The sequence below is a fragment of the Pollicipes pollicipes genome, unplaced genomic scaffold, assembly GCF_011947565.3.
Source record: "Pollicipes pollicipes isolate AB1234 unplaced genomic scaffold, Ppol_2.1 Scaffold_4219;HRSCAF=4965_pilon_pilon_pilon, whole genome shotgun sequence".
In the NCBI taxonomy this organism is placed as follows: Eukaryota; Metazoa; Arthropoda; class Thecostraca; order Pollicipedomorpha; family Pollicipedidae; genus Pollicipes; species Pollicipes pollicipes.
In genome coordinates, this window is record NW_023596448.1 from 20,770,348 (window position 1) to 20,783,915 (window position 13,568).

At 52.2% G+C, this 13,568-nt stretch overlaps 1 protein-coding gene across 1 annotated transcript; it reads left to right on the plus strand.

The window, feature by feature from the left end:
* The first annotated feature begins 1,552 nt into the window (after nt 1-1,552).
* LOC119094986 (elongation of very long chain fatty acids protein 1-like) lies at nt 1,553-13,176 on the plus strand. The gene is made up of 4 exons (XM_037217895.1): nt 1,553-1,756; nt 10,476-10,740; nt 12,243-12,421; nt 12,877-13,176. Exons 1-4 carry the CDS (start codon nt 1,553-1,555, stop codon nt 13,174-13,176), a joined length of 948 nt encoding a protein of 315 aa, XP_037073790.1.
* Nucleotides 13,177-13,568: the final 392 nt, after the last annotated feature.

The window sequence follows — 13,568 nt, forward strand, 5'->3', positions numbered from 1 at the left end:
GGCTTTAGGCTGCTCGGTTGGAACTATGACGGAGGGTGACAGTTTCCGTATGAACCGTCGGTGCATGGCGCTGTGTCGACGTTGAGGGCTTCAGGTTGCTCGTGATGGAACTGTGACGGAGAGCGACAGTTTCCGTATGAACCGTTGGTGCCTGGTGCTGCGTCGACGTCGAGGGCATCAGGTCGCTCGGGCCGGGAGTTCTTCGAAAGTTTATCTCCAGAGTGACGTCGTTTCTGAAGGCGAGCAGCATGGCGTTCGGGTCGGCCTGGCTGTCGGTCATGCAAAATGCACGCTCATTGCGGAAAGACTGGTGTCATCAGTTGCAGTTCAAAGCCTGTAAAATCCCTGAAATTTTACTCTCTTCATATTAACTGCTTACCAAAATAATTAAGTTGAATTACTAAAAGGGGGCCGGCATCGGTAGTTGACAGATAGCCTTCGACAGACCTTATGCCATTACAAATGCGGCAACTTCAGCAACCACACCTCAAAACATGCCTAGCAGTGACATACACTGCACGGTGGTGTCAATAAAATCCCATGAGAATGCATGCGAAGGGTTTCGAACCCTATCTGAAACATGTTAGAGTGCTGCACACCCACACCGAGATGCTGATTAGAGTACCGCACACCTGCACTGAAATCTAGATTATAGTGCTGCACACCTACATTGAGATCCAGATTCGGAATATTTGGTGGATTCATGCGTCTTGGTGTCTAAGTGCACTTTTTTAGCCCGTCTCGACCCTTTCAATCGTAGTCATAAGTACAGATTGAAGCGTCAGGTAAAAGTTGCTTGCCCCATGTATATCGTCATTTAACCGATACCTCCTGGCATCCTCAATAGCAGTAACTCAGCAAAGAACTTGAAATGCATAGAGCACTATAGCCACAGCTTTGCCGCTTTCGCCCCGCCCGTCCACATCCTCCGTCTGTTTGTGGCCGACGCAGCCGCCCGTGCCAGGTCCGCCTGTAGCCGACGCAGCCGCCCGTGCCAGGTCCGCCTGTGGCCGACGCAGCCGCCTGTGTCCGGTCCGCCTGTGGCCGACGCAGCCGCCCGTGCCAGGTCCGCCTGTGGCCGACGCAGCCGCCTGTGTCCGGTCCGCCTGTAGCCGACGCAGCCGCCCGTGTCCGGTCCGCCTGTGGCCGACGCGGCCGCCCGTGTCTGGTCCGCCTGTGGCCGACGCAGCCGCCTGTGTCCGGTCCGCCTGTGGCCGACGCAGCCGCCTGTGTCAGGTCCGCCTGTGGCCGACGCAGCCGCCCGTGCCCGGTCCGCCTGTGGCCGACGCAGCCGCCCGTGTCCGGTCCGCCTGTGGCCGACGCAGCCGCCCGTGCCCGGTCCGCCTGTGGCCGACGCAGCCGCCCGTGTCAGGTCCGCCTGTGGCCGACGCAGCCGCCTGTGTCAGGTCCGCCTGTGGCCGACGCAGCCGCCTGTGTCCGGTCCGCCGATGGCGAAAGCGGTTCTGGGAGCTGGCGCGTGAGCACTGACGCGCGGCTGCGCCAGTCCGGCCCCGGGCGCGCCACAGGAGGGCCACGAACCGCTGGCGTCACCATGGAAGTGATCCGGAGTATCACGAACGGCCTGGTGCATCGGCGCGACCCGCGCGTGCGAGACTACGTCATGCAGTCCTCGCCCGAGATCACGCTCGGCGCCACCGCTGGATACATGCTGCTGGTGGCGTACGGGCCGCGTCTCATGAAGAACCGGCCGACGCCGCCGCTCCGGCTCGTCATGTTCCTGTACAACATTGGCCAGGTGAGCGGTGGCTCTGGTCGGTGAGGCGGCGGTCCGGGCTGGGTCAGCAGCGGTCCTGGCTGGGTCAGGCGGCAGTTCTGGCTGGGTCCGCGGCGGTCCGGGCTGGGTCAGCAGCGGTCCTGGCTGGGTCAGCGGCGGTTCTGACTGCGTCAGCGGTGGGTGGCCCCGGCTTGGTCAGCGGCGGTCCTGGCTGAGTCAACAGCGGTCCTGGTTGGGTCAGCGGCGGTCCTCGCTGAGTCAGCGGCGGTCCTGGCTGGGTCAGTGGCGGTCCTGGCTGGGTCGGCGGCGGTCCTGGCTGGGTCAGTGGCGGTCCTGGCTGGGTCGGCGGCGGTCCTGGCTGGGTCAGCGGCGGTCCTGGCTAGGTCAGTGGCGGTCCTGGCTGGGTCGGCGGCGGTCCTGGCTGGGTCAGCGGCGGTCCTGGCTGGGTCGGCGGCGGTTCTGGCTGGGTCAGCGGCGGTCCTGGCTGGGTCAGCGGCGGTCCTGGTTGAGTCATCGGCGGTCCTGGCTGGGTCAGCGGCGGTCCTCGCTGAGTCAGCGGCGGTCCTGGCTGGATCAGTGGCGGTCCTGGCTGGGTCAGCAGCGGTTCTGGCTGGGTCAGGCGGCGGTCCCGGCTGAGTCAGCGGCGGTCCTGGCTGAGTCAGCGGCGGTCCTGGCTGGGTCAGCGGCGGTCCTGCCTGGGTCAGCGGCGGTCATGGCTGAGTCAACGGCGGTCCTGGCTGAGTCAGCGGCGGTCCCGGCTGGGTCAGCGGCTGTCCTGGCTGGGTCAGCGGCGGTCCTGGCTGAGTCAGCGGCGGTCCTGGCTGCGTCAGCGGTGGGTGGTCCCGGCTGGATCAGGCTGCGGTTCTGGCTGAGTCAGCGGCGGTCCTGGCTGGGTCAGCGGCGGCCCTGGCTGGGTCAGCCGCGTTTATGGCTGGGTCAGATGGCCTCTCGCCGTCTCTCTTGCAGCCTACAACGTGCCGCGGTGCAGCGTCGTGCGGCTGGCGGGCGGCGATAGTTGCAGCTGACAGCTCTCATGGATCCGGCTGATCTCTGTAAGTCTTCGTACCAAGTGGAACTATTGGTCCATACAAGATCGTGTTGTGAAAACTCACGGATTGATGAGAGTGCATCATACGTAGGGATGTGTTGTCGTTGTATTTTTTATTATTTGGTCGTTTTATGTTTTATTGAACGCACTGACAGCTGAGCGACCGTTCGCACCTAGACAAAACAGAAGGCCAGGTCAGCCATGGTCGACCGAGATCGGCCATGGTTTGAAAATCGGGCTTTAGAAGCCCCGTCGTATCCGTGTTGACGCAACTGCACTTTCAATTACGACTATAACCAGTTAATCATTTTGTTATCGCAGAGCAAAACCAAGCAACGCAAAGTGAGTATTTGACCAAGCTTCCTTCTGTTCGGTCCTAGATCACGTAAATTGTTAGGTGCATGTGCGAGAAACACTATTCACATAGATCAGGCAGTAGAAATAGCCTTATTACTCGGAAAACACAGGAGAATGGAGATGTGCGTGTGATTTTTGTGCGTTGATATTTCGGCAGCATTCCTCTATCAAAACGAACAGCAGAAGCGAATTAAAAATTGCCTGCCAATGACCCTACTCGATTTTTCAGATTTTTTTTTAACACAGCGAGCCACAGTTTTTTTACAGAAAACAAGCATTCGGGGATTAAGCAAGGTGCAATTGTCACCCATTATTACGATACAGTGCATATCTCGCAAGGAATTGGACTACGCGAAAAATACGCGTGCAAATACCTTTATGTGTTTTTCGCCCGTTCCGATTTTTGGATATGAGCTGTATCGTAGTAATGGATGACAGCTGCTCCTTGTTTAATCCCCCGAATGTTGGCGTTCTGTAAGAAAGCTGTGGCTCGTTCTGTTTAAAAAAGCCCTGAAAATCAAGTTGGACCATCGGCAAGCATTTTTTAAAATACATCTCTGCTTTTTGTTTCCATTAAGACGTGTTGTTGAAATATCAACGCATCTATATCTTCATTCTCCTTGTTTTGCTCCGAGGAATAAAGCTATTACTACTGCCTCACCAAGCTCCCTTCTCTTCAATTTGAGAACAGTGGGCTCAGAGTCGGATTCAGATTTCAAGCACTGGAAGTCACACTGAAAGGCCTGCAAACACGTGGCTCGGACCAGACTTTACTTTTCATACACTTACATCATGGCTCAAGGTGCATGTTTGCAACAAAACGCATTATGCAAAACGAACGGTTTGGTATGACGACACATTGTTCCCGATCACATAGGATAATAAGTGGTTTCAGAATAACCAAAAACGTTTCGCAACATTTAAAACGACCAAATCGTTGGGAAAACATGCTGACTGAACCAGAATTTAATACAGTTGTGATGTCGAAGACACAGGGTCGTTTGTGACCAAAAACGTGTGAATGCATTTTCGCCAACTTGTACTGTAATTGTGAGCATGAGGTAGGTGGCCGCTTAGCCGGAGCGGGGATCAAGTTGCTACTCAAGTCGAAACTTGTACCCGGCCGGAGTCAATGACAGGCTACGATACCTGATACGGAGCGTAGCCGCGCTCAGCGTGGAAAAAGCGGACGAACGGCTATTTGCAGCCCCCCCCCCCCCCTCTCGGAATTTTTGCCGATTTTGCTGCTACCTGTCACTGAAACTTCAAATCGCGCCGTGCGATCGCAGCTTGCCACTGCAGAAGTCTTGAATGTGCCTGCCACCACCGTGGTCACCTTTATCATGCATTCACTTACATTCAGACGGCTGGAGGGCTCCGCTTTGGTCACTGTTGAGCGAACGACGGCAGCGTCTAACGCGACTCATGCCAGCCTACCGATAGAAAACCGTCTTGACCGATTCTCTGTCGATTTAGTCTTTTTGGTCGCTTTAGGCGCGCGGTGTTGGCTGTCGGAGTTGGTTATTTCCAGCCACTTGGTCAGTATAAAGTGGGGCCCTACGGAGGGGGTGGAGCCTGAAGGGTCACTCGATCCGACATCCAAATTAGGACGGACGGCGCGGCCCGTCGGTGGCGGCGAATGCGTGAGCACAGATTCCTAAGATATGCGCGAGGTAGGTGTGTGGGATCATGTGCACAGCCGGGATTTCACTTGTTGTGTCGCGTTCGTAAGTTCAGTATGTGTCATGGACAACACGTCAAACCTTGTCGCATCGAGACCTACAATTTGAGATGCGTCATGGCACAAATATCGCAAGAACATAGACATTTGGCTGTCGCTACGCGCTTCAATAATGTTAGTTATAATTGATCATTTATATATGCATCAAGCACGCTTATTGCAAAATAAATGCCAACGGCGACCTTTTAGGACCAAATGCCATCCAATGAGTGGTGACATTTCGTGTCTATTTGTATCGGACAATTTGTCTGTGTTCAAAGACGGGAGTATGCGGGTTGGTACACACATAACTTTCTGCATGCGATGCCGTGTGGTGCAAGATCTGTGAGTGGATAACACTTTGTGGACATGATGTGCTGCATGCGAGCGTGAAAGCAGCTTGAACACGGTCAAATTGACGCCCGAAGGTTTTTCCAAAATAGTTTTCGAACAATGCGGCGTAGCCGCGCAAAATTTTCCAGATCTGTAGACAATTGAATAGCGGATGGTTTGACATAAAAAATTAGACTTATCTTGTAAGGTCGCTGACCTATGGCAGGTCAACGCCAGGCCATGGTTTCAGCGAAGGCAGTTTCTAGGGAATCGTCCAATCTGATATAATAACGGAGTGTTTGACGAAGCCATACATCTCTGATATGCTTTCTTAGGCACTACGAAGGTCAGACCAAGGTCACAACTAATCTGGTTTATTACCCTAGGGCTTGCTGTATGTGATAGTTTGTGGTGCTCATTTTGAATTTACTGGCAGCATGAACCGCATTATACATCTTTCATTGACTTCTAAGAGGTCAGAAAAGGCCATTGACCTGAGATGAGTCGGTTAGAAATTTTGTTGTATGAGCAAACTGTCTAGTGTAATTTTCGTCGCTTATTAAAATGCAACACTCGGAGCAGTCTTGCATGATTTTGGTCACCATGACCTTCAAAAGGTCAAACAAGGTCACTGATTTCAAATGGGCTTTTGATCTTTTGCTCAGAAACAGTTTCCTAAGTTCTGGGGGCAATTTCGTGACCAGCCTAGAATTTGGCATTGTTTGGCCCTACTTGACCTAAAGGTCATGACCTAGAAAGCTCAAACTTTGACGTAAATGAGCTCACATGCAGGTCAAGACACCCTGCAATTTGGAGTCTCCTTCTTAGTTCCCGAGATCTCAGGGGGGGGGGTCAAATTGACTCCCCCCACACCTGAGCGAAGGGTATCTAGCCGGCCACCCGGGTGCGTGTTAAGAAAGTAGCTTATAGTTGTAACACCTGTAGATAGAGGCCAAGTGGAGAAGCGTTGTATAGGAATGCGTCTAAAACAACTCAGGTCTGAAAAGAGGATTATCACAGATTTTTCGGCTGCGATTTGACTTTGGTAGCGCCCCTCCCCGTCTTGTTGCCACATAGATCAACAACGACTGTGGTAGATAACGCCATGAAAAAAATTATGTAAATACCATATGCACTTTCGCAAACAGGACTATGCCAATCATCCCGCCACATGGCAAACAAAACGAACGGCATCGTTAATTTATAATGTGTCCGGATGGCACGTGAATGCGACAAATTACGACTAAATCACAAATTAAACGAAACTATTAATTTGACGGTGGTGACAGTTGGCAAATACTTTCACTCTTTCACGTGCGATTATTTTCAAACGTGATGGCTTCAGCGCCATCTGTACAGAAGTCTTTGCTCATTAATGGCTTCTAGTTGCAACCTGACGCTGACCGTCAGGCTCTAAATCTGAAATACTGCATCGGCACTGTTTTAGAGCAACAAACAGCTTTGAAGTGCCAAACGCTTCAAGCCACGGCTAAAAATCCTTTTTCATCTCTCTGGATCTTGTCGCACAGGAAGCATGCCCAAATGTTTTTGACACGGCACAGGAATTAAGACCTATCAAGTTGCTGAGCTACCTGCCCGTGCAGATGTGCACACTATTTCAAGGTCACCCAGACATCCATGACGCAATCATAACGTCATTCAAATCATATTACCGCATTGGCCAAGCGGAGATTAAGGCCAATAGAAATATAACCGTCGAGTCGTTCATAACTGGTGGTCGTGAGCACGATTTCCAGATATAACGGTCGTCAACTGGCTCTCAAGTAATGTTATACAAGGTGCGATGACCTAATGATACAATAACGCATTGGGGAGCACGTCCACTAAATATAGAAATCGTGTCGTCTGGAGCGGCCCTTTTAACTTAAAAGCATACCACAAATTATAAGTGAGCTTACTTCATCATACCTAATGCTTCTTTTGATATATTTAAATGTGGCACGTTCCGCGCACCCATGGTCATTTTTTATGGCGAATGTGCTGGCAGCTGTGAATTAAAACGACGTCTACCAGGAAAACGTCTCGGTCTCACTATACCGAACGGCTCATACACTGACGTGCATATGCAGTACCCATGAAGCCAAGGTAAGAGAAACCGCCTGGAACGAAGTTCGGTTCATAAATTTGACACCGTCTAGACACCGTCTAAATGGGCAATTATCTGTTAGAACTTTTGTATCCTTTGTTTTGTAACATTTGGTGGCCTGGTACTGGGGATAGTGTGATACAGATGATACATCAGTGACTGTGTTGTAAATTTAAGTAGATGTCATGTTCAATACTTCGGCAGAAGTTGTAAGGAAAAGGAATGATACTTCATTAACCTGATATCAGGTGCATACTGTTAGCGAACCTACATCATATTCCATAAACAACAACAAACATTATGTTCCATAAACATCAAACATCATACTCCATAGGTGGCCTGGACCAATGCTGGCTCAAGGGCGATCCGTTTACATAGGATTTGACATGGTGCCAGATGGGCCGCAGTGACACCAAAACAATTCTTCAGAAGTGGCCGAACACTTGTTTGATGACAGCAGGAGCGTTGAATCGAAGACAGATGTAGGCTATGAAATTACAATGTAAACTTAAACACGCTTGCGTTTGCCCCTTACAACTGCGTGCACATGATCGTGGTTTCGTTTCGTGACGGTCGGCGTTCTCGCCCCCACAGCCGACATGCGGCCGCAGCCAGTCGCTGATTGGTCTAGATTTTGTCCAAGATGTGTCATCAGTTGCGATTGGTCGAGGGTTGTCCTCGTTTGGACGTCCCGCTGGGAGTTTGGGCCTGTTTTGGGACCAGGCTTGAGGGCCGGTCCATTGCTTGGCCGTAGCGTTTGACGTCATTTGGTTGCGGGTCTGTCTTATGAAAAGCAATATTTGTACGTTACAGGTGAACATATGCTGCGCCCTATGAGGAGAACAGGTTTCCGCTGGTGCAAGGGAGAGCCGTACCCTACCCAGGCGCCAGATATTACAACATGGCCAATGAGATGTGGTCGGCACTGCTTGTTTAGTGAGGCAAACTGGTGTCACTTTTTCTGTGCCTGATACTATCCTTGAGTTCGTGAGGAGCTAACCTCCCGTGACGCGGGAGGGCGCGTAGTAGCAGGTACTTACTAGCTTACATAGCGCAGAAAATGTACAGTGAAGCTACCACGCTGAAGATTAACGACTAGGTTACCAGCCTCGCTTTCGGTCTGTGATAGATGCTGTGTAAATGGAGGAACTGTGGCTTAAAAGCAATACAATATTCGTCGTACCGTACACGAAAACTTTGACCCGGTACGTCGTGTGAGTTTGGCTGCTATAGACAAAGCTTGGTGAATGGATCGGTGCGATATTTTTTTGGGGGTACCATGTTTAGTGAAATTGGTCTTGTGGAATTTGACAAACAGCTCTCCGAAAAAGCACGCCTTTAACACGTGAACCCTATGAGCTGGTAGGAAAAGCAACTGTACTGCCAACACACTTTGACTGGGAACGCCACGAACCTTTCTCTGCAGCGATTCGCAGCGCCAGCAGCATTATCTGTTCTGCTTGCAGAGGTCAACACGCATCAAACGGTCCAGACATGACAAGCTTCAAGGTCATGGCGTGGCCTTAAATCTTAAAAGAAATTGGAACAAAATTAATACACACTCGATTCTTACACTGGGCCACGACGACTGATTCCCTAAAACCAAGGATACCAGACAAAAAATATCAGAAGTGTTCAGCCTTCTTTGAAGGCGGCACATGAGCCAGTTTGCCCTACTGACGTAATGCGTATGTACAAGAACATCGAACGAATCCGTCTATTTATCAGGGTACCAGCGTATGTCGTCAAATGTGTCTGAGCACCAGTTTGTGGTACCACATGTGTCGGAGCACCAGTGTATGCCATCACGTTCGTCGGAGCACCAGTATATGCCATCACTTTTGTCGGAGCACCAGTGTATGTCGTCACGTGCGTCGGAGCACCAGCGTATGTCGTCACGTGTGTCGGAGCACCAGTGCATGCCATCACGTGTGTCGGAGCACCAGTGCATGCCATCACGTGTGTCGGAGCACCCGTGTATGTCGTCACGTGTGTCGGAGCACCAGTGTATGCCATCACGTGTGTCGGAGCACCAGTGTATGCCATCACGTGTGGCGGAGCACCAGTGTATGTCGTCACGTGTGTCGGAGCACCAGTGTATGCCATCACGTGTGGCGGAGCACCAGTGTATGTCGTCACGTGTGTCGGAGCACCCGTGTATGTCGTCACGTGTGTCGGAGCACCAGTGTATGTCGTCACGTGTGTCGGAGCACCAGTGTATGTCGTCACGTGTGTCGGAACACCAGTGTATGTCGTCACGTGTGTCGGAGCACCAGTGTATGCCATCACGTGTGTCGGAGCACCAGTGTATGTCGTCACGTGTGTCGGAGCACCCGTGTATGTCGTCACGTGTGTCGGAACACCAGTGTATGTCGTCACGTGTGTCGGAGCACCAGTGTATGCCATCACGTGTGTCGGAGCACCAGTGTATGTCGTCACGTGTGTCGGAGCACCAGTGTATGCCATCACGTGTGTCGGAGCACCAGTGCATGTCGTCACGTGTGTCGGAGCACCCGTGTATGCCGTCACGTGTGTCGGAGCACCAGTGTATGTCGTCACGTGTGTCGGAGCACCAGTGTATGTCGTCATCGGTGGTGTATGCCGTCACGTGTGTCGGAGCACCAGTGCATGTCGTCACGTGTGTCGGAGCACCAGTGTATGCCGTCACGTGTGTCGGAGCACCAGTGTATGTCGTCACGTGTGTCGGAGCACCAGTGCATGTCGTCACGTGTGTCGGAGCACCAGTGCATGTCGTCACGTGTGTCGGAGCACCAGTGTATGTCGTCACGTGTGTCGGAGCACCCGTGTATGCCGTCACGTGTGTCGGAGCACCAGTGCATGTCGTCACGTGTGTCGGAGCACCAGTGTATGTCGTCACGTGTGTCGGAGCACCCGTGTATGCCGTCACGTGTGTCGGAGCACCAGTGTATGTCGTCACGTGTGTCGGAGCACCAGTGTATGTCGTCACGTGTGTCGGAGCACCCGTGTATGCCGTCACGTGTGTCGGAGCACCAGTGCATGTCGTCACGTGTGTCGGAGCACCAGTGTATGTCGTCACGTGTGTCGGAGCACCAGTGCATGCCGTCACTTGTGTCGGAGCACCCGTGTATGCTGTCAGGTGAGTCTCGCTGTACCTCTGGCGCCGCTCGTCCGTTGACCGACTCGGTCCCGGCAGGTGTGTCTCAGCGCCCACATGATGCACGAGTTCTGGGTCAGCCGACCCTCCACGCGGGTCTGCGCGCCGCTGGAGACCAGCGATGATCGCAGGGCCCGCCGGCTCGTCGACGCCTGCTGGCTGTTCCACATCAGCAAGATCATTGACTTCCTGGACACGGTGTTCCTGGTGCTGAAGAAGGACCACAAGAGGATGACGTACCTGCATGTTTATCACCATGCTTCGATGAACTTCGGCTTCTGGCTCGGCACGCTGTTTTGCCCGGGTATGTCAAAACGCTGCCAAGCCGTCTGACCAAAGGCGGCATCGACTGATAACTCGTGCTTGGCGTTATAAGCCATGTTCTGCGCGATGTTAGAGAAACGCAATGGCTTGGTATTAACTATTGTATCGTTTCACGGTCACCGTACTGCTATAGCTTGTCACCGTTTGCTGTCTGCAATCATCCAGAGTCAACGATGCTGGGCGTAAACTAAAGCCTTCTGATCGGTTAGCAACGACCAGTCTTTCTGGCGCATATCGTAAGAAATGGGCGGTGCCACAAAAGCAGTCAGCCTAAGTACAGTAACTGAGATTTACTTGGGAAAGGTAGCTTACTAGATTTAAACGAAGATTGTGGAAGTTATCTTGCTTGAGACAGAAGCGCATCCATGCGTTTTCTTATGCGTAAAAGTCCGTTTCATCGGTTAAACAGTACACTTCTGATCTCATAATTATCAGCATTAGCTTCATCAAAGGAGCAGGCAGCAATACTTTTGTCAATTTTACTGCCACCAAATCACAAGGATTTTGAAGACATGGATATGTCAAAACCAGAGTGGCCACGCTGGTCCGGCCTTGTATAATGTCATAATATAACAACTCTCAAATAGTTTCGATGATAATTTTGTTTTTGGCGTGCGGTTATCCAAGACATCGCGTTGTTACATTTTCCATGTCAAAACGCCAGCACTGTTTTTGTCTGCACGCCTGCGTGCGCATGCCTCGAAATAGGATTATGCCACACCTGGTGCCGTAAATAACCAGCGCAAATAAAGTCTGAATGACGAACAGTGGGGACGCACGGCGTATGTGGGGGACGTATGACTTGTGATAGGGAACGCGGTTTTTGAATGACATTGGACGACATCACGCTGCTATTTTGAACGCGTGGGGGTTGGGCTGGTATCAATGCTTCCCTCCACTTTAAAAAGTGAAGGTGGAAGCGTGCCCCCACCTCTACCCCGCCCCGCGTTCTTACATGGAGGAGAACTACGAAAGGCGCCAAGCTTAGGAGTAGCTAAGTCAGTAACCTTATCTTATGACGGCAATCACGAACAGGCCAGCGCTGGTTTAAGCATATATGATGCCTAAAGTCCTAAAAGGAACGAAATTAAAAATGGCTAGGTACTTAACAACGAGCGATATGAAGTCCACAAACGGGCTGTGTGGCAGAACAAGCATTCAAAGTATCACGCAAGGTCAGAAACCAGACAAGGCACGTCTGGTCTGGCTAGTTCTGCACATACTGAATACAAACAAACCCACTTTAAATGTGATTTTCTTATTCCAACAAAACTTTTCAATATGTTGTAACGCCATTTTTTCAGATCTACCATTTTAAAGGCACTTCGCCGCTAACGGTGCTAGGTATTTGCGTACAGTTTCAGAGAAAACCAGAGACAAGTCATCGTACTATATATCCCTAGAACAAAGACATTTCCTTTCTGTAATCAACCTGGTCCTCAACCGAGCATGTTAATCACTTTTGCGTGTGTACGATTGCAGGTGGATCCACATGGATCCCTGGAGTCCTGAACAGCTTCGTGCACTGCGTTATGTACAGCTACTATCTGCTGGCCAGTCTGGGCCCCCGAGTGCGGCCCTACCTCTGGTGGAAACGCTACCTCACCCAGCTACAGCTGGCCCAGTTCGCGATCATCGTGCTCTGCACCGTTATGGTCCAGGTAATGGAGCACCCACGTACGAGGGAGCCTTGTGTAAAGATCGTTCTCTGACATCTACCATGAAACTTGAACCGTTACTTTATTTAGGTCATAACTTTTAACAGATGACCTTCGTGCAGCAAGTCCAGTTGTACAGCAAACCAATTATGCAGCAAGTCCATTGGTGGTCAACCCGTAGGAGCACCGTTAATGGGCGAAAAAGATGCTGGGAAGCTGCGTCCCATCGTGCGCCACCGAAGTCAGAGCCTTGCAGCGTCGGGGGAGGGAGGGAGGGGACGCGTACGACCACCGTGCAAACAAACCGCTGCCAACAAGTGCACCCTACAATACGCGTTTCTACGAACAGTTTGTTTCATACGCACTTTGATTTCCTGTCATTAGCGCGTGGTGCCTGAGTCAGACGCCCTGTGACCAGACGGTGACCGTTGTGACCGAGCGACGTCCTCTCGCCGCAGGTGGAGGGCGGCCGCTGCGGGATGCCGTTCTGGACCTGCTCCATGACCTTCGTCTATCTCATTGTGCTCACCGGACTCTTCGTCAACTTCTACGTGCGCTGTTACCTGCCGATGGCGGGCCGGGGCCTAAGTCCATCTCCGGCCGCGGCGCCGCCCGCCATCTCGAGCGAGGCCTCGATCCCGGCCCCGGCCCCGCCCCCGATCCGGAAGGCCGCCTCGTGCGAGCGGCCGAGCGTCATGGCGGATGTGGTGCGCGCCATACTCTCACACGGCGTGGGATGCTTCACAAAGGAGGATTAGACGCTGCCAGTGTTTGCCGCCGTCGTCGAGACGTCTTCAAGGAGACGTGACCATCGGCCCACGAGTAGGCTGCTCCAGCCGGGCACTGGATGACAGTGTCTCCGACACCGCGATGCCGGACTGGCCTGGTCACGACCGACGCGAGCTTCAAACCATCGATCCGAACAGAACTGTTTTACGTTAAACGTTTGAGAAGCTGCGTCATTCTCTCCAGTGTCCTCCGTTATTTGTCTTTCGCGGGGTTTTGCTTTCCGGCGCAGCAACTCTTCAACGTTCTGGGTTGAACAAGGGTCCAAGTAGCAAGCACATACCAACTGGCCGCACCTTCGTAATAAATGAACATGAGTTCATAGCGTCATGGTCAAAGACAGGCCTCATCTATGCCAATATTT